This window comes from Strigops habroptila, chromosome 8, assembly GCF_004027225.2.
Source record: "Strigops habroptila isolate Jane chromosome 8, bStrHab1.2.pri, whole genome shotgun sequence".
Lineage (NCBI taxonomy): Eukaryota > Metazoa > Chordata > Aves > Psittaciformes > Psittacidae > Strigops > Strigops habroptila.
Window position 1 is genome coordinate 27,124,464 of NC_044284.2, and position 20,919 is coordinate 27,145,382.

General features: G+C 41.2%; 1 protein-coding gene across 1 annotated transcript; it reads left to right on the forward strand.

The window, feature by feature from the left end:
- The first annotated feature begins 13,801 nt into the window (after positions 1-13,801).
- On the forward strand, positions 13,802-19,497 carry LOC115612068 (serine palmitoyltransferase small subunit B-like). Its single transcript, XM_030495891.1, has 2 exons — positions 13,802-16,611; positions 17,863-19,497. The coding sequence occupies exon 2, from the start codon at positions 17,895-17,897 to the stop codon at positions 18,135-18,137; it is 243 nt and encodes an 80-aa protein (XP_030351751.1). The 5' UTR covers positions 13,802-16,611; positions 17,863-17,894; the 3' UTR covers positions 18,138-19,497.
- Positions 19,498-20,919: the final 1,422 nt, after the last annotated feature.

Here is a 20,919-nt window from a genome sequence, read left to right on the forward strand (position 1 = left end):
GAGAGGGGAACTGAACTCACAGGCGCCTTTTTTGTGACTTACTCTAAAACTAAAATTAACTGTGGACAACTGCAGTCAGCTGACTGCACAATTTAAAACTGATCCCAAGTTGCACTCTGTTCCATGACTCTTCAAGAGGTTAGTTACAGCCAAGGTGTATTTCAAGCCCCGACGCCTTCCCCTGACCATACTTCTAATATACTCAAAATAAGTAAAGCCTTATAAAAGGTGTGATCAAGATAACTGAGCTCTGGGCTACTTAAGATCTCCTTGAGCAGACTAAGTAAATTTATTTTCTGACTGCTTTATGGCCCCTGAATGGCACAAAGCAGGCAGCCTGTGTTCCTTTTGTCTCTGGGAATATGTGATCGATTCTCACGCACAGCTTCATTTTCATATGCAGCCTCAGGGGCAGGCTCCTTTTACTCAGTTCAAAAGGCTCACTGATTTTCCCAGTTTTTGGTGATGGAGTGAGAGAAATATTCAAGTGAGGATGGTGGAAGAATTTTTTTTACTGGGATATAGAGAGTTTATTAAGACTTCTCCCATTTTTAAAATTATAATGTTTGTATTTTGTGGCCAATGCTTGAAATTTGCTTGAAATGGGTCTATTGATAAGTAAAGATGAAGCATTCATACCTCTAGGGCTGAAATGGGATATGTTTTCTATGAGTGGCAGGAAAAGGAAGAGACTCAGACTTTCTCTAAAGAGCCGGCACAGAATACTGAAGTAGGATTGCTTATGTTCACTGGATATAGCCGTAATTTTCCTCCAAAAAAAATACAAAAGCACAGAAAGAAATACAAAAGTATTTAAAAAAAAAGAAAAATCAGAAGTCAACTGTTAGGGACAGTCATAGAAGAAGACCTTAAAAACATTCTGTGTCAGGTAATAGGATAAGCTGCTTTGAGATACTTAGATATCTACGCTCCACTGAATTGTACTCAAGAAAGTCTGAGTTCATAAGAACTGGATGCAGTAAGGAAAGTGATAATTCCCATATGCAACTCCTACTCAAGGATGTTTTAAGTGATATCTATTCTTCTTGTGTGTCTGCAGTGACAAACTCATTTCCTTTTGTTTGTTCTCCATCTTCTTATGGGCAATATGTCTAGTGAGATGCAAATGGCATGGTTTTTACTAAAATAGCTGCATGGGTTGGTACTTTCAGCTGTCAGAACTGTCTCTCCTTCCTTCCCACTTTGTGAAATACACATGCCACAGCACCATCTGCTTCACCATCGCGCAGATTTGCCACATAGGAGCTGTATTTTAATGGAAAAAATCAACTGACTACAAGAGAATTTTATGACTTTGTTTTAATTTCCTTTTATATCTCCTTTCTTCCCCCCTCCCTGCTCCCACATCCGTCCTAGGTCTCCTGAGGCACCAGACTGTGAAGCTGACACCAGATGTGGGAATGAGTTTCAAACAGCTGCGGGCTTCCCTACTGCTGCTTCCAGCTATCAAGGATTCATTTCTGCATGTGCATATGGAAAAAGCTGGTGATAGCAAGACAATACTGAATTCAGTTTTCTTCCCTGCAAGCTCCACTGCTTTCAGTATTCTCACAACTCACAAAATTTGCCACAATCACATTGCCACATGCCCTGTTTAGAGAGGGCAGAACAACTGGCAGCTGCCTTCAGCTGACGTAAAAGAAGCGAACAAAGGGTAAGAGAACACATAGAAGGAATGGAATGTATTTACACAGATCCCTCTGCAGGAGGTTGTTTATCAGATGTTATGAACTGATTTATTTATAACTAATGACATCTCCAAAAACATTGTTCTCTGCTGACCTTTACACTTAAATTGAAAGTCATGAGACCTACTCTGCCAAGTAAGCAATATAATTTTAAATTAAAATACAGGGGGAAAAAGCTTCTTGCTGTATTGTGAATCCATTATTTACTACTGTATCTCCTGCTTTTTTACCTTACTGTCTTTGCTGGTCACTATGGATAGTGATATTCTCCAGAATAACCAGTAAACCTGATTTAATATGGGAGCTGAGGACACCTAGCCCGTAATCTGACCAGTTGCTTATACTGTCAGCTCCTTATACAGGGGTTCTGTCTCTCAGTGGCCTGTGCAATGCCAATCCATTAGTAATGTTTCACAAATAAGGAATGGGTATTTGCACTTTTGCCGGCTGGTGTAGTTAGTCTTTGCTTCCCACAAAAACACAGCAAGCAATTGCCAGCCTATTTCAACCCGCTGCATCCAGTCTCTGCTGACTGTCAAACCCATTTGCACCAACATGTTAGAGCTCAGCTTACAGAACCGAGATGTTTCCATTCAGAGAGGATTGTGCCCTTTCTTTGATCCCCAGCTCTGCTCTCCCAAACAGCTTCCAGCAGCCAAGCGTAATGAGGTTCAGCAGTACGGAAAATGCTGGCACACTGGAATCATCCATGCCCCAAACAGTCAGCAAATGCACCTCACGCTGCCGTCAAGCCCCACGCTGTGGGACTGCACATGCACGTTTTGCAATTGGCTCATCATGGTCAGCGACGTCTGTCATCGCTTTCAAACTGGGATGCTTCAGGAGTCATGGTGTCCTGTCACCTTTTCCTCTCACAGTGCTAACTGGCCTCTGCACTCTCCAAGTGCACAACAGAGACACAAAACATGCTGGTGAATCTTGTTTGTTGCTGCCCATTGGAGACCTGTGCAGTAAATGGAAAGTGATGCTGTTTGCTGGAGGGATGATACAGTATTTCACATGCCTGCTGTGTCCCACGCTCTTGCTGGAGGAGATGAAGGGCTTGCTCCCTTCCTTGATGCACAGTCAATATTGCTGCTGCAGTTCCTACAGCTGTGCATCTCTGGCTTTGCAGGTACTGGGGTTCTCAGAGAGGCCAGGGCCACTGTGGCTTGTCTTGGCCTGCTACAGAAAAAGGGCATCAACCACACTCCGCTCTGTCTCCAGAAGTGAAAGCATAAAGAAGCAATCCTTCCTCTGTAGAATCTCATAACATTTCTAATATAAAGTGAAGAAATGTACCTCAGGATAGGCAGATTAACTGAGCAGAAACACCTTAATGTTAAAATTAATCCCATGCTTTAGAAGTAAAACCAGATAACTGCATACAGATAAAAGAGTTTCTGCTTTCTGCTCCCGGCTGTAATAGAAAAAGTAAAGTATTCAAGAGATAATGTCACAGCTAGGCTAAGCATTAACTAACAGCACTTTCTGTGTAATAAATACATGTTATGCTATATACCATGGATTTGATAATGGAACAAGAGATGTCTGATGCACTTATATGAGAGGAACTGGGCTACCAGCCAATATTTGAGTTCTACTAGTTATGTTCCCAATCAGAAGCAACAGGAATTAATTCCTGAATTGATCCATGTGAGGATAGAAAAGCAAAACGTAGCTTAATGTACAGAATATGTTGGCTGCATGCATTTTCATTGATCTTCTATTGCTTTTCTTTATCTGGCCTTTCTAGATCTGAAAATTTATAAAAGTCTTGAATCACAAAGCTCTTTGGAAGTGAAGCAAGCTCTATTTACAACTGAACTCTTACACAACAGATGGAAGACCCCTCTCTGCCACTGCCTTTGAGCCTGGCGCCCTTTAAAGTGCTCCCTTCAGCAGGGGTTGGTTCAGCCAGTACATATGAAACAGTAGAACCACACTGAAAAAAACTAAATGCCCATATACTTTTTTTCTGTAATGATTATGGCATGAAAGATACTACTTGGAAGACTTTAAGATATTTTCCTTTATGTTCATAAGTTTTCCAACTGAAACTAACAGTAACCAGCACTCTGAAGAAAATCTGCATTGCTGAGGTGTGAGGAGCAGTCTAAGAAACGCAAGATATGCAGCTGAAGCAGTGGCAGTAAATGTTGGCTTGTGTAAAATACAGTTTTGGGAGACCACACAGCATTCCCTTACAGTGAGTTTTAATTCAAAAGTTGAGAAGATGTAAGGAAGTTCAAGGGCTTGTCCAGCAGATTTGATGGCACGTAATAAAGGCCTCTAACCACAATAAAATGGGTTCTTAAATGTTTGAGAAGTCTCACACTGACAAACATCAAGTCAAGAGTGGCAATACAAATAAAGCGAGTAAGAACCTCTCTGAAGAAATGAGAAAAACCTGCTATATTACTTCCTTAATGTTTAACCAATCACTGACGTTTGTTTTACAGTTTTAATAAAAAATAATTTTTTCGCTGAAACACTTGAAAATTGCAACAGTTTTTGGTAACAAACTGTTTCCCTGGCCGTCTTTTAAATACAAAGCATTTGAAAGAACACCAAATAATTCTGCATTAAATTTATATAGGTGAAATGTCGCACATGGATGTGACAACTGATTCCAGTCTCTTCCATGAGATGCAGATTTCTTAATGATGCACAGAGACACACTAGATCATTTAAACACATCTAAATCTTTGTCTAATACATCGCTTTCTGTTAGAATCAGCGGCAGAATTACAGCTAAAATGACTGTTTTGTGTACTCAGAGCTCTCCCTTTCTCTAGCCTTTTGAAGTGAGAAGAATATCAATAAATATCCTTCATTGGAAGCACAGTCAGTGACTGAACTCTGCATATGAAGAGAGGCAGGAGATCAACAAATATTACATTTATATTAGCAATATGGAAGAGGGTTTCAACATGTAAGTCGCAATGAGACAAACTATGGATAACTTTGCCCTTTGTTTTCAAAATGGGTTTTGTTTTCTCTCACTGTCAAATGGTATTTTATAGAGGTCCTCTAGTGTTATATCTGGAATAAAGAAAATATGGCTGAAAGAATTTAATTTATCTTTAAAATAAAACCCAGTATGTCATTCAGACAGGAAAGCAAGCCAGGGATGAATGTTTGATATAAAAATTTATGAAACATGAAATGGGCTTTAATAGTAAGTCTGTGGAATCTTGAAACAATAGGTCTCTCTGGAGTGACAGAGTCCTATTTTTATGGTGCTTTGATAGGTGGGAAGGTCATAAAAGTGTTGTGTGTGAGGAAAGAATTAAAAATGTAATTGAACATGGTTCATAAATCCATGAAGATTCAAAAGCTACACTCTGGGTACTGATTCCTGCTGGGAAATGTTTCTATTTAGTTACATTGTAAAGGTGAATAGTAAATACAATCTTGCATCTGAAAATCTCTGGTTTCTTTTTCTTCTAAGAGATGACTTACCACTGACCTTATGTTATCCGTCATTTCATGATTATGTCTGCATTTTCCAGTAAAAACTGTTCTTCCCTTTTTTGATTAAATTAGGTTGTGAGCTCAGATTTTGATTTATATGGAGTGGCAATGCCTCATTCTTCCAGGATTAAAAATGTCCTCATTTAAGATCAGAACATCAGATGAAAGCCTTTCACAATTTTGAAAGGAATCCGTCTTTTTAGGCCAGTCACTACATCTCCGTTATTAATCATAAAGATGGATATGTATAAAAGAAGATATTTTTACATCTATACTAAAATTCTGAGAATTCTACATTGACAAATGGCTATTAATAAGAGAGGGATATAAAGAGAAAATCAAAGAGAAATGTTAAAAATGAGACCTTCTGGCTCAAAGACCCACTGCTTTTGCAGTTTCCAGCTATAAAGGGGCACTGGAGGAGCTAAGGCAGATCAAAGATTAAAACTCAAGAATCCCACTTCTTATTAATTTATTGTTTAGCAAATCAATGCACCATATTTAACAAAGCATCCACCTTTTAGATAAGATAGCATCCCTCTGGTAGTGCTTGATTACATTGAAAATGAAGCCACAGAACAAAAAACTCTTTGGTAATCCATACATGAGTTATTGCAACAGTATGGAGAAGTTTTCAGAAGATGACAATAAGACCTAAGAAATTTCATGTGAAACAGTATTTTATAGGAATCCTGTTAAAGCTGACATGCAGAAATTTCACAACAGAAGAAATACCCAATTAACATTATTGTATCAGTAGTACAATAGGTACTGTTCTGCCACTTATATGCATGCGTGTGGACACAGTGTGTAATAACAACTACAAAGACTTGTTTTGCATTGCTTTAAATTATAAACTGTGAATATATTTATTTTCCTTTTTTTCCTCATGTATTTCTAGAATAGTCCTAATTATCCTTCAGAATTTATTTTTGTCAGTGGTGATTTGGGAATTACACAGAAAATAAATTCCCATTTCTTATGCCATAGTCCTAGAGAGACTAGGACACATGTAAAAGAAGTATCTAAATAAAGAGAATTCACATGGAGGAAGGGTCTGAACCCCTGCCAAAATGGTATGAATAAAGAAGCAGCATCGCCTATTATTTTGGCAGTGCGGAAAAGCAGAAAACTTGTTTTCTAATAGAAAACAGGTTGAAAAATACATAAAATAGGTATGAAATCCATAAAGGTTGAGAAAAATCTGCCTCAAATTCTCATAATCTATCAATTTCATTACTCAGAAATTACAGGGATAAAATATAAGATGGATCCACTTTTCTGATAGGTGCTATTGCAAAGTATAGATGGCCAGAGCAAACTTAAAAAAGCTGTCTGAAGGGTTCAAAGTCATGTGGCCTGGAGAACAGTGAACTGTAACATAGTTAAACAAAGTACGTACTTCTGTGTATTTTAGCCTTCTGATTTTATAAAGCTTCTTATGTAGAAAAATTGGATGAAAAGTAAATGCAGTCAGAGAAACGAATGCACACAGATAAGACACAAATTTTATGTATTTGGGTTCTTTGTAGACAATTCAAGCTTTATTTGGAAATGTTAAGGTTTTCTTGTAAAATAATAAACTTCTGGTTCTCTGGCTAGGGAAATTAATTTTGAACATAATTGCTGCATTCCATGCAGTTCCCACTGTCTGACTCTCACACTTGCAGATCACTTTCACATAGATCATTATTCTTCAATCCAAGACTAAAAAATTTCTCTCCACCCTGATTAGCCTTTTCCCCTTCATGTGCCACAGAAGAAACCAGGTTTGATGAAGAGTTATAGGCAAAGGTGAAGGGTCTCTGCTTGGGGTCCAGACCTAGTTTTAATGAGATAATATGAATGTCTTAAAGCAGAAACTGTTTTATCTGCTATTTCTCACTTCTAAAATGCAGGATTAATTCTAACATTTCTGCTCAATCCATCTGCCCGTCCTGAGGTGCATTTATTAGTTACAGGGCAGCAACAAACAAGATTCACCAGCATGTTTTGTGTCTCTGTTGTGCACTTGCAGAGTGCAGAGTCCAGTTAGCATTGTGAGAGGAAAAGGTGACAGGACACCATGACTCCTGAAGCACCCCAGTTTGAAAGCGATGACAGGCGTCGCTGACCATGAGCCAACTGTGAAACATGCGTCCACAGTCCCACAGCGTGGGGCTTGATGGCAGCGTGAGGTGCATTTGCTGTCTGTTTGGGGCACAGATGACACCAGCATACAGGCATTTTCCGTACTGCCGAACCTTGTTATGCTTGGCTGCTGGAAGCTGTTTGGAAGAGCAGAGCTGGGGATCAAAGAAAGGGCACAATCCTCTCTGGATGGAAACATCTCGGTTCTGTAAGCCGAGCTCTAACATGTTGGTGTAAATGAGTTTGACAGTCAGCAGAGGCAGGATGCAGCAGGTTGAAATAGCCTGGCGACTGCTTGCTGTGTTTTTGTGGGAAGCAATGACTAATTACACCAGCCGGCAAAAGTGCAAATCCCTGTTCCTTATTTTTGGAGCATTGCTGACAGGCCACTTTTCTCTCTGTCAAATAGGTTACATTCCAGGATACTGAAGCTGCAGGGTTTTCTGTTTTCTTCCAGTCTTTCCTTGACTTATCCCTAGTCCCACTTTCACAGTAGTGTGAGGATGTTCACTTCTCTAGTTCCTAGGAGTCATCAATTAAAAAAACAAATGATTTCCCAAGTCTTCAGTTTTCTGCTCCTCTTACAGTAGATTAAATTTCACTGAAAGTCATCTGCCCTGTGAAAGGCACTCACAAGTCAGCCTGGGCTAAAATCTTAGCAGAAGATAAACTAGCAATCTTTCCATTATTATGCATAATCTCTGCCACCCTTTCCCTTCATGGAATATTTTTCTCCCTCATAGTTATTAAGCACCAGAGATTGAAACAGAATTTTAAAAATGTACTGATAAAAGAAAATTTAGTTCAAGTTAAATTAGAAATAGTTTCATTTGGATTGCATTGACAGACTTCTTTGAAAGAAGTTTTAGATAAAGCACATATAGGCAGACTGATGTGGCCTTTTGGAGAAAAAAGATGTATTTTTTTGTGGATTATTCAGTTTTCCAGTGCTTTTCCCCTGCATTGTTTTCACTTTTTACACCATGTATTCAAATCCAAGCAGAATTTTACCAACTGGGATTTCACTGAAAGAGAGTAGGTACCCAAATGATGGTGCCCCTTCTACTCCAGTACCTACAGCTCAAAGCTATTTGGATATCTAAAACCTCTTCAAGACAATTGGGAGTGATGCATTAAATAACTTGGTAAGTCTAATTTTGGTTTCTCATCCTGCCACATTGTTCATATCCACAATTGTGGCCATGCGCTATGTTCCCCTGAAGGCCCATTCACTTGAGCACAGTTATGCACTCCAAGGAACAAACACCTCTGCCTTGGGTTTGATGAGGCAAGGAAGGATCCGTGCTAAAATAGCAATAGTATCCTACAAAAATAAATAAAGAAAAAATGCTGAAAAATGAGACAGTTGCAAATTTTTTTCCAGCAAAATACCTCCGGCTAGACAGAAAGAAAAGAGAGCATTTCTTAACAGACACATTTGAATGCCATATACTTCTTAAAGCAATTACAGAAAAGACTGAAATACTTCTTAGTACTATAATTCCTCTGGAGATCCTTCTGTCAAAAGGATACACTAAGTGTTGTCAAATTTGCCTTTTCAAAGGATCACTTATGCAAGGCAGGATTTATTTCATTCCTCAGAACACACAATTAATTATCTGATAGAAAATGTAGGATTAGATTTTGCAGGGAATTTTCGCTTATAGTTGATTTACTCACCAAGTGTACGGCGTGCTGAAAAGAAATACAGCGGAACAGAGGGCACCGGTTACCTGAAGGGACTCAGCTCTGACGGCGGGGGCCGCAGGCTGGTCAGGACACACGGCTGCACGCTCCACCTGAGGTGGGAGACACAGTGAGCCCTTGAGGGAAGAGGCTCGTCTGAGTAACACCACTTATAGTTTGGAAGATGTGGAATAACATATAAGCACAACCCCCCCAGCTGTTCACATAGCTGCAAGAGAAGCGGAGAGGGACTGGGCTGGAAGGGTCGTGAGGAGAGTGGATGCAGCAAACAACTGTCAACATCATGTAAGAGGAATGTCTGAGGTCCGTGTGACTGTAATTACCCTGACACTGTCGCGGCCACGGTCTGTCCCCTCGCCCTATGCCCACACTGAACTTGGCCTCTCACCATATGCCCACAACCTGCGCTGCCCGTTGCCCCCATTTAGCCTGCGTGGGACTACCGACCCCAGCAGCCCTTTGCGGTGCCCTCCCGCCGCGTCTGGCGGTCCTTGCCGCCGGGGCTGCTGGGGCTTGTAGGCAGCTGCCGCCTCAGGGGGGCCCGGCGCCGCACCCGCGCCGCATGGAGAGCCGGGGTCCACCGGCCGGGTCACTTTGTGGGGCAGGCGCTGCGGGCGGCCCAGGGCGGGGAGAGCGGCGCGAGGCTGCAGCACAGGGCGAGGCCGGGCCGGCAGCCGCGGGCAGCCCGGCGGGGCCAGCGAGGGGCCAGCAAGGAGGCTGAGGAGACGACGAGGGGCCGGCGGGGGGCTGAGGGTGTTGGAAGCGCGGGGAGGGCCGCCAGCGCGGGGGGCTCGTGTGGGGTCCGGCTGTGGCGAGTGGCGGGACAGGTGCCGAGATTTCACACAGCGGCCCTTCTCCTCTTGTCTGCAATGAAAAGATGAGATCTGAGTGAATGTTTCTAGTTGGGTTTTGTTTTGTGGTGGCGGTGTTTGGTTGTTTAATTTTATTTTTATTTTTTTCCTTTAGTTCGTTTCATGGCAGTGAGCACTTTGTGACTCCTGCTTGCCCCTCACAAGGTAAGGACCCGTGAGGGGCTCCTGCCTGGCAGGGACACTGCGTCCCTCACCAGCCCACTGGCAGGGCTTTTTTCTCAGAGCAAGGCCAGGTCTCCTGATGACATAGAATCAGAGAATGAGTCACAGAATCATGGAATCATTGGAACGGACCTTAAAGATCATCCAGTTCCAACCCCCCTACCACAGGCAGGGACACCTTCCACCAGATCACATCTTCAAGCCCCGTCCAACCTGGCCTCGAACGCTGCCAGGGATGGACATATGGTGGATGATGGCTGATGAAGAGATGTACTCTGCTGAAAGACTGAATTCAGCTCTGAGCACTTTTTTTGCGGGTGGTACAAGCTTTAGATGCCACAACTGAAATTAAAGTTAAAGAGGATGTGAGTGAGAATTCATTACTCTTGCCCAGGAAGGAATTCCCATTTTGGTAACTACCTGCGTTAATTATAACAAGAGAGAGACAATCACTGAGCTCATCCTTTCATCTTGCATATTTTCTTAAAATAACAAGAAAAATTCAATTTCTTGTCTTTCCTCCTGAAAACCAGCTCCTTGGACCTCACCCTATGCTAATTTATCTTACAGACAAATCTTCTGTACAGTGTACCAGTTCTGGTGGATTCTTAGTGTGTGTTAAGCGTATGTTGACCTAGATGGGAGAGAGAACCAAGCATACAGTTATTATCCTTTTGATGCTCTGCAAGTGGAATGTTCTTTTGCATATTCCAAACCCAGTGCACTATTTCCTGTGGTTTCAGCCTAAGATGGGGAAGGGTTTAATGCTGCAATGATTTAGAATTAGTTGTTGCCCACTAAAGAGCCCTTTTTGTCTTTTTTGCAACTGGGCTAAGTCACAAAGTCTTTGGGAATCCCTCAGTGCCTGTGAAAGAATCAGGCAGCTGAGTATCTTCCTGGAAAAGGGATGAAGCATTACTGGAGCACATCAGGACTGCAGCTGTTGCCATCCTGAGCATATATATAGAAACCCTCTATTCACTACACACACGTGGGAGACAACTGTATTTGCTGGCAGCACAACTGAAGTTTGCAGTAGCTTTTTGTCATCTCTCGAGACTCTGTTGCTGCAGGAGTACTGGGGAGTCAGCTTGAGAATTCTTAATTAAAGGTGGAATTTCATTGAAGTATGTAGTTCAAGTGTTTACTCAGACTGTTCTCCAGAGGTGCATGTACTTCTGATCTGAATGAGGAGGGGATATGGCAGTGCAGGAGGACGTAATGTCACTGACCAGTGCTAATGGAAAGTCCACAGTTCCCATCCTGTCCCACTCCACTGTAGTGTCACTCTTAGCAGGGCGTTCTGATGTAATTTTCTGTATACCTGACAAATAGGCTAAGGACAGGAAGTTCAATTTTAGAATAGTTTACCAAATAGATAATCTGGTTGGGAAAATGCACTTTTTTTCCAGGTCCTGTGTTAATAAATTATTCTATAGTGTTTGACAGAGCTGTATTTGTTATGACTGTCATTGTGCATGTGATTTGCTGTTTGTGTGTAAAAATGCCTAAAGAACCACAGCTATTTCTCCACTAAAAGCCAAATGCCAAATTAAATTTCTTCTCCTTACTCCTGTAGTCAGTTCTTTGTATAATGTGCTGAAGGTCTTCAAGATAGCTAGGGTTGTATCGCCCCTGCTTTAAAGTAAAACTACAAGCCGATCCCAGAAATTAGAGAACAGGAGAATCTTGGTCTTAGGAAAACTGCCAGTGTAATCAGCTCCTAGTCCCAGGCTGGACATTCAGCTCTGTAATCACAGTTGTGGGTTTTTATCTGTACAGTTCCAGATTTTAAACTCCTTTTAGGCAGCTTTTCCTTCTCAGTTATATTTGTTTCACACCTTGAACAACATCAGTTACATGTTGAGGGATACGGCAGCATGGGCAACACTGAAAAAAACCTGATAAACACTGTGGACAGCTTAGAGAAACAAGGAGAAAGCAGAGTTTAGCTGTTCAGTGCAGGAACATATAGTTCCCTTTCTTGTCCTAAATTACCTTTCCTTGTTTCAGAAGTCCGCTAGGTGAAGGAATATGTGGTGAATTTGAACCACACTTCATGTGTGAGACAAGCCTTTGACTTGCGTGAGGGACGAGGCATGCAAGAACTGTCCCACAAAAGCACATTCTATATACTGCTAGGACAGTGATGGGCAGGAGAAGCTTGCTTTGCTGGAGTTTCCTGCGCATCAGTGGTAGCCAAATAAAAAATCATGTTACTGAGCTATGTAGTAAGATAAACAGCAATTGTCTGGGTTCACTGCTTTCACAACTGATGTGCTTAACTGTCCAGCTTTTACGAAACACTCAGTTTGCGACGTATTGAATGGTATGATATCATCTTAGTTTGTCCCTAATCCTTCTGGGCCAAGTACGTGTATTCCTTGTGCTTTTGGAGATCACTAGCCTCCATAATTTTCACTTAATTATCTGTCCTGATGTAGAATTTAAGAAGTTCCTGAACTGGTCTAGCCAGGTGTGGGGAATCATGCTGGGAAATCGTATGACTCTTGCAGGCTACAATGTAATAAAGAAAATATGTTATTTGCATTACAAGTGGGAGCAAGTCAAGCTCCTATAAGCTGGGGCCAAGATACATTCCTCATCAAGATACATTCCTTGAGTTGCTACGTGGTGTCATACAGCCTGATTCCAGGCGTGATACCGCTCCAGATAAACCTGTCGTCTGGTGCCAGAAGTTGTGGAGCCACATGCCAGACATTTTACGTCACGCAGAGCAGAACCTTTCTAAGAATTGGCCTGTTCTACACTACAGGGCAATGTTTCTCCTTTCCAGGAACGATAGTATATGTTCTGGTGCAGCTTGATTGTATTGGCAAGCCAAGCTGACAACTCGCTATATGAGCCATCCCATATTGCTGAGTTTCTTTCCCTGTGCTGTGAAGCTGGTGCTCAGGTGCCTTGAGGACAAAGGATGATGCTCAGAGGCTGCAGGTGTTCATAGGAGGAGGCTGGCACCTCTGCTGGTGGACATGAAACTTACCTTGTGGTGAAGTTTCATAGCAGGTTAAGCTCACCTTCGCCTGGGCTGCTGTGCCCTGCCCAACTTCCCTGCCCAGCTTCCCACCATCTCCCTGCCCTTGTCCTGTGTTTCCATCCTGTCCCTTCCTCCAGTGCCTGCAGTTGTGTGGTCAGGTTTTGTGCAGACTGAAGATGCTGGCACATCTATGACCTGCCAGGCCTGAACTAGTTCCCTGGTGTGTTCTCCTTGCCAGCATGAGGGAGAGAGCAGGAAGAGGTTGCTGAGCTAAGGACCACATTATGGACTTGAAGCTGCAGCCAGAAGAGCTTGTACTAATGCACACACAGATGCTGGCTGTCACAGAGAGCTGCCTCACCAGGATGTTAATAATTCATCGGTGATGTTGCTTTTTTCCAAGAGGTGCTGGAGCCAAAAGGGATCAAACAAACTGAAGTATACTGTTACGACAAAACAAACTTGTCTGTTCCTTGCTTTGTGTGGATAGATGGATGGAAGTAGATTGGAAAGCTGTCCTGATCACCTAAACTTTCTGCTTTGATTATCTTCCAGCTTGTAAATTTTAAGTAGACGGATAAATGACTTGGCACAGTGTGTAGGTGTGAGGTGGAGATATTTCAGGCATTTTTAGCTTGATCTTTTAAGGAAACGTGGCTTATTTTCTTCCATTACCTTTCTCTATACACACCATGCTTTTTAACCCATGACCAATTTCAGTTAAGTTGGAAAAAGAAGTCCTTAAAGTACCTATTTGAGAAGATCTCAAAGGTACAAATTTTGTCAAAAGAGATGATCAGGAAGAGAAAAAGTAGGATTATTACATAGTCCTTACTAGACAGCAAAGAAGCCACACAGACAACAGCCATTCTGAAGCAAATGCAGAGCAAATGCCTCAGCAGGGGTTTGCACCTTACTAGACATCAGCGGATCCCATTATAAGGCATGAAATAATAGGAAAAAAACCCCACATTACTTCTGCTTCTGGAGCTAATTGTCTAAATTCTGTATAAAACAGAAGTGGTGGCTTTTCCATATGGAGAACCTCACAGAACTTAGAAAAGGGAGGCTGGTGATTTCCTTTAGCACAGCGGTAATTTGAATGTTTCTGGTTGCTGTCTCACTGTGTGACTTTCATATGGTTGTGTTCGAATTTGTTCGTCTGGAAACCACAGTTGGAAGCAGTAAAAAGAGGTTTTGAAATTTAATTTTGTGTGCAACACCATCAAGAGATCTGAAAACAAGGGACCAGCCCTTCTGGGACAGAATGCTACCCAGGAGATTCTCTTTCCTGCTCTTCAGAGTAAGTTCTATGCATCTGCAGTCATCCATCACAGTGCCTTACCAAATGTTGCAGTATGATTTTGTCTGGTTTTGTTGTTGGTCTATTTTGTTTTGTTTCTATCTTGAAGACTATTTCTGTTTCTTCTATATGTGGGGAAAAGAATCTTAAAGCACATAGGCTAAAACTGCCTTAAAAGCCAGGCATTTCAAGTAAATTTTGTATTCTGAGTGAAGCTATACACATATGATTACAACTTCTGAAAGGTATTTGTGAGTTCTTATTTCCCCTTGGGGTAGAAGCTGGGAAAAGCAGCAGGAGTGGCTGCTCACAAAGCGAGGAGGAGAGAATGCCTGGGGGCTTTACATACCATGATCCAAGATCTGCTTACAGCACCACACTGGGAACGGATTCTGCCTACCCCAACATTTTATTGCTGTGAAACTGCCTGTTCTTCTGCACTACGACAGTGGCACTCAGCTGTCAGGTAAAAACTTTTTGAAACTGTTAAGAACTACATCAAACCCAACAAGTCTCTTTCTGTGTTGTTTCAACTCAGGGAATTTGCTATTGGAAGAACTAGTGGATAATTACTGAAAAGAATGAAAACTTCTGTATGGTTTTGCACTTGAGAATGGCAGAAGTACCGATCTGAGTTTTCCTGGCTCTTACATGTATGTTTTTTGGAGAGAATTCAGAGAGCATGGGGGTGACAGCCCTGCCTTCAGCTGCCCTGGTAATCAGTGCTCTGCCAGTGCATCTTGATAAAGGATTCAGAAGAGGCTGATCCACCTCACAGGAAGGGTGAGTAATGTGAAGCAGGGATGCCTGTGGAGTGGGGCGGGTATTGCAGTAGTCAAATGTTTCTCCTGTGTACACATGGATTTTCACCACATTTTCATGAAAAAAAACAACCCAACCAACCAACCTGAAAATCAACTTGTCCCTCCCCAGCCCGCCATACTCCACTGAAATATGGAGTTGGTTGAAAGTAGAAACTCTTGAGATAAGAATCCTGCAGCAGTACTTCAGGGCAATTACATTTCACGTTTGATGAGTCCATTCTCTAGACCACAAACAAGGTTATATCTTCCCTGATGTAGTAGTTTGTTCAGCCTGGGAGATACACTCCTCCTGTGGCAGATCTCATGGGGCGTGGGGCATGGGGCTATATTGACTACTGCTGCCGGGGCAGTGGTTTACCATTTCTGAATTTTCTATGAAAAGTGGACAGTTTTTAGACAGAAAACTTTATTTTGTTGAAAAGCAGGGGTGTGGAGAGGGTAGGAAGTTACTGATAGATCAGCAGTTACTAATAGATCAGCAGTTACTAATGGATCAGCTCAGGCTGTGTTTTGTAAGGAAGGGAAGAAGGAAGGTGAGACTCAGATGCCTTAGACATTGCTTGTGGCATAGTCTCCGAAAATGAAGCTGATTCATATTTGGAAATTATTTGACTGCAGGCAGATAGTTTAGGACATAATGTATTATGCAGATTTCTACCTCATTTACCTGTCCAATTAGACCATTAAAATGCCTCAAGCATTTGTGGCTTGGCTTTATTTTGTAGCATTTTTAAGAAAAATTCACAATCTTTTCCTTGCAGAAATCTTGTCCATGTGTTCTCTCCACCCTGGGGTTTCTGGGTGAAGACAACTGAGGTGTTCATACAGGGCTGGGATATACCGATACAAAGAATACTGGGAACTGCTTGGAATTGGTATTAATCAAAGGTTGCAGGAGGTGGTGGCTCCACCAGAGACTTGCCTGTGACGTATTAATTGAGCTACATTTTTGTGGCTACGTAACTTGTATTTTTGCATGGACATTAAATTGCACCTTGTAGGAACCTTGGCAGCCTGCATCGTAAAGTCTCACAGAAGCAGAGATGCTTTTTGAGATGCAAAATTAGGGAAGGCACGGACTGTAAACATGTTTTGCTGATTGTCCTGAACAGTATTTCAGCCTTGTATGTTCCTCCCAACCTGCAGTTATTAAACTTTGACTTTGTACAAGTTATCAAATTAATGCTGTCGTGAGAGTGTGGTACCTAGCCAGACGATGCCTGTCCTGGTTGCATAATGCAGAGAATTTTGACCAGAGTTTTAGCAACAGTGAAGAAGGGCGGGGCATGGAGGATACACACTGTAATTGAAGATCAAAGCTAATTGTTTCTGCTTCTTAATCTGTACCTGAGCTGTTCAGCTGCAAAAGGCAGAAGTGTTAGGAAGCATCTCTCACCTGGACGTTTTGTCATCAGGGAGAAGTAAAGAGGTAAGTTCCACTTTCTGCAAAATCAATTTTTGGTAAGAAAAGTCTTTCTTCAAAGATATTTGGCAATGCATTTGATGATAAGAGGCTTAGGTATAACCTAGGTTTAGTAAAAGCTGCAGGTAATGTACAGAAATGTGATGGATATAGTAAGGATATTGCTAAAAGTAGTTAATAGCAATTCTTAACTACAGAAGCATTATCTATTTTATCTCACCTGTCAGGCAGAAAAGAGTTGGGGAAGCTTGTAGAAGTAAAATGGAAAAGGTGAGGTAAAATTTTTCTAAAAACATTAGGAAGGGGCTTTTGTTAGGATAAAATCCCACTCTTGATGTATGAAGTTGTATTTAATTTATGTAGGAATAATTTCTTTTTCAGAGACCTTGACACCACCAGAAGTTCTTAACTTTTCTATTAAAAAGTGAGGAATCAGTTTTTGGGTTGTCACCTCTTATTTACCAAATGACAGGAAGCACCAGTAACTGAAATAGTCCTGTTTTCTCTTTACCTCTCCAGTTCTGTGTTCTGGTAACTATACAGTGTAATGCTTAGTAATTATCAACATTAATTTGAACACTAAGCTTTAAAATAAATCTCTGTTGCAGAAGCAGCAGGAGAATCTGTATATAGTTTCCTTTTATTGTAGTTCTGTCTGTGTGGCGTTCTGCATACTCACAGTTTGCATTCTGGCAGCACCTGAAACATAAGATAAAATTCAGCCTGCAGTAGGAGAAATCAGATTTCTAGCCAAGTTCTATGTCAAAATCCATGAGTGGTGAAGGAGAGAGGGTTTGAAATGCTTTTTGAATTAAGTCTTAAATAATCCAGTGCAAGGCAAAGTTATGAAAGTAGAGTTTGGCTCAGAGAACAGAATTGCAACAATTATTGAGTAACTGATTTCTGGAAAAAAGAAATACTGTGGAGCCTCCTTGGTAAATAAAAGTGCCAGTGGTTTAACTGACATGTTCAGAACTGAATATAGGAAAGGAAAATGGAATACAAACAAAGCCTTTTATGGGATGGGGTAGAAGAATGACTCATGTTAGTCTGTTACTATCTGACCATGTTTTATGCTTCAAAATGCATCTGCAGTCTTGGAATTTTACATCTGCTGTGGTTTTAAAACATAATTTACTAAAAATGGTCAGTATGAGCAAACTGAGTAGCATGGAGTTGCTGCACATATGATGTTTTTATGGGTTTTTTTGCCTTTTTTTTTAAGTTTTCTATTTTTATTATCCATTATTTTAATAGGAACGGCTTTCAGAAGTGGCACAAAGTTGAAGATGGATATTAAGAACATGAAGAACTACCTCTATTGGCTGTTCTGCCAGTTCGAACTAATTACCTGCAGCTATCTCATGGAGCCCTGGGAAAAAGTGCTTTTCTACACTTTCAACATTACCATGTTATTCATGGTGTTATACACCGCTTACATCTATGTCCCCATCCACATCAGCACGGCTTTTCAATTCTGCCTGCACTTGTTTGGAAACCAACATGAAAATACTGTTTCTATCGTGAAGTAACATTGGCAACCCAACCCTGAGTTTTGGATCAAAGAAGTGTTTTTCTTAACACTCCACTTTTTTGTTAAGAAACAGGTTCAGGGTGTGCGCAAACACTATTTTATTCTGCAGTAGCTCTTAATGTTCTTCTGTATTCTGGGACCCTGACAGCAAATTATTTTGCCAAAACAATTTCAATCACTCCTCAATTTATTGTTTGACTGACTGCTTCTTAAGGAGCTTTCAATTTTAAAGACTGTCTGGAGTTATGAAGCTGGGTTTCCTACAGAACCGACTGTGCTATATATCTTGTTATTCCAGGAAGAGCTGCTTGGATATGGAGAATTTTCATCTTGAGAAATTACAAGGCATACATTTGTTCTTGTTTGCTGTAGCTTTGCTGACAGGAAAGATGTGTACACAAAAGTTATTGCACAACACTATAGGACTATAAGCTGCTTCTCTAAGCTTGGTATGTATGTATTTATAGAATGATTTTATTATTTATTTCATTTCCTCAGTTATTTAGGACAATGGATTACTTGAATGTTTCATGATCATTGTGCAAATAGTGCAGTTGATCTATTAAAAACGTGGGGTTCACTTCCATGAAAATTTATAGTAAAATTCTGATATTCATGGACTTTATTAAAAAAGATCATTTTTGTTTTACTTTGAGAAGACTGATAAAGCACACACATCCTACACAGAACATGAAACTACACATTTGGTTGTGGTAGGGACATTTTAGTTGAAAAACAATAAAACCCCTACCCAAAATATGTCTTTCCTTTTTGCCTAAATCACTTATGCCCCCTCTTTTACCTTCTTTTAGACTCTACATGTTGAATAGTGTCTGAAACATGAATTCTTGAGACTGCACACTTTGTAAATAACATGCTGGACACCCTGTAATTGGGTTGTTTTCAACATCCGTGTTTTTTAAGCTTCAATCTTAGAAACACAAGATGCCTGTGCTGTCAGATGTGGAATGGAGCTGGCTGGGGATGAAGAACAATAAGAACTGGTGTTCTGTGTCATCCCAGCAGAAGAATAGAGTACTAGCATGGTGCGTACGGGGTGATGTAATCTCAACTTTGCTCCCACCCACAATGAAGTGAGTTTTCTTATAGCTTTTGAGCATTGAGATGCTCCTGGAACATCCTCTCCTTCAAGAGACTAGGATGTTATTACTGAGTGGCAGTCAAATGACTTATGAAATGAGATTTGGTCATAGAAGGCGATAAAACGAAGTGAAGACATTAGATATGTTATTTGTCATCTCTGCAAGGTCAGTTACTTTCCCCATTTATAATTAGGGGAAAATAAGATAGGATACAAAAATAGTTTATTTGGGGAAAATGAGGGCAGCTGCGCTTAACTTTACAACTCTTTTGACAGTACTCAAGTAATTTCTAAGTTTGTAAAAAATCTTCTGTTGAATGCTTTAGGTAAGAATCCAATTGTATGTTTTATTAAATAAATGTAATGGCTAAAGTAGTAAATATCTTACATTTGCTGATAGCGGCTTTCATATTCAGTACCTGTATTGCATTTACTGATGTTTAGGAACAGAAGAAGAAAACGTGTTATTTGAGTTATGTTAATTATTAGACTACTTACGAAGACAGTAATTTTGTTTCAAATCTGTCAGTCTATAATATAGATAACTAAATACTGCATTTTGCATTATATGTGCAGAAGAGGCGTGCACAAACTGCTTTGTATGCCTGTGAAGAAAGCTCGGTGGATAAGCAGACCACCACATACATGGACACACTGAATTACAGCTGAAGACTGTACACATACATCCAAAGTATTTCTTGACATTAACTCTCTCATCAGGCTGGAGAAGTAGGAACTCTTCCCCTGGGTGTGTTTTTGTTTACTGCCACCCTTTCCCCACCTCTCTCGGCACAAACCCATTTGGTGTTTGTTGTGGTTGCCCGAAGAACCTGCTGCCTCTTCTGTAATACCTGGCGTAGGATCCTGCTGGTTGAGCTGTGTGGTGTGCGTGCAGCAGCCCTTCCGCACGGACTGGCTCCTGGGTGTCTGCTGGTGACAGTCACTCCAGCTCTCCATGCTCTTCCACAGCAGAAAGATCCCAGCCCAGCTGTGAGAATAGAAGAAAGGCAGGAAAGCAACAAAAAGCCAACAAGGAACCAAGGGGCTGAAAAAAACAACCCTTCGGCTACTTGATTAATGTTACTCATCATGATCTTCTCCCTGCCTGTCACCCAGATTCTCATCTACAGAATAGGGTTTAAAATATTACGTTCAAACTCCACCTTGCAATTTCAGTTTCGAAACACAAACCTGCTTAGGCAGGTTCCCTACTGGAAGCTGCAGTCTGCCTAGCAGCCCGAGGTACAGAATTGTTAGAAGGTGGTTGTGGCTCCAGATTTGCTGAAGTCAGGCCTGTGCATGCTCATCTGGCAATGTAAATTTGATCAAGGTCAGACACGGTGTAATTTGGTGTCTATCAAAATCGCCATGCACTTCATATGTTTATCCCAGCTGTGTGAGACCAAATGCTGTCTGCCATGGAGCAGAGACTACTGTAACAGCCTGCTTCAGTATTTTTCAAGATTGTTTTCATTCAGCAGAATTTCTGCCTTCGAAGATTGTGTTCAATCAGCAGAGCTTGTACTGGCTCAGCCCTTAGTGGCCGCGTATCTTTTCCAAACCTGATGGAAAGTGTTGCAAAACTAGATTTACTAATGCATGGATGAAGCAGAAAGTGTTACAAGAGAAGTAGGAAATGCCCCTGTGGTACTATACCTTAAAAAGGAAGGTGTGGATG

Excerpts from the sequence above, each read along its gene's own strand:
- LOC115612068 (XM_030495891.1), top strand. The coding sequence starts at position 17,895 with ATGGATATTAAGAACATGAAGAACTACCTCTATTGGCTGTTCTGCCAG.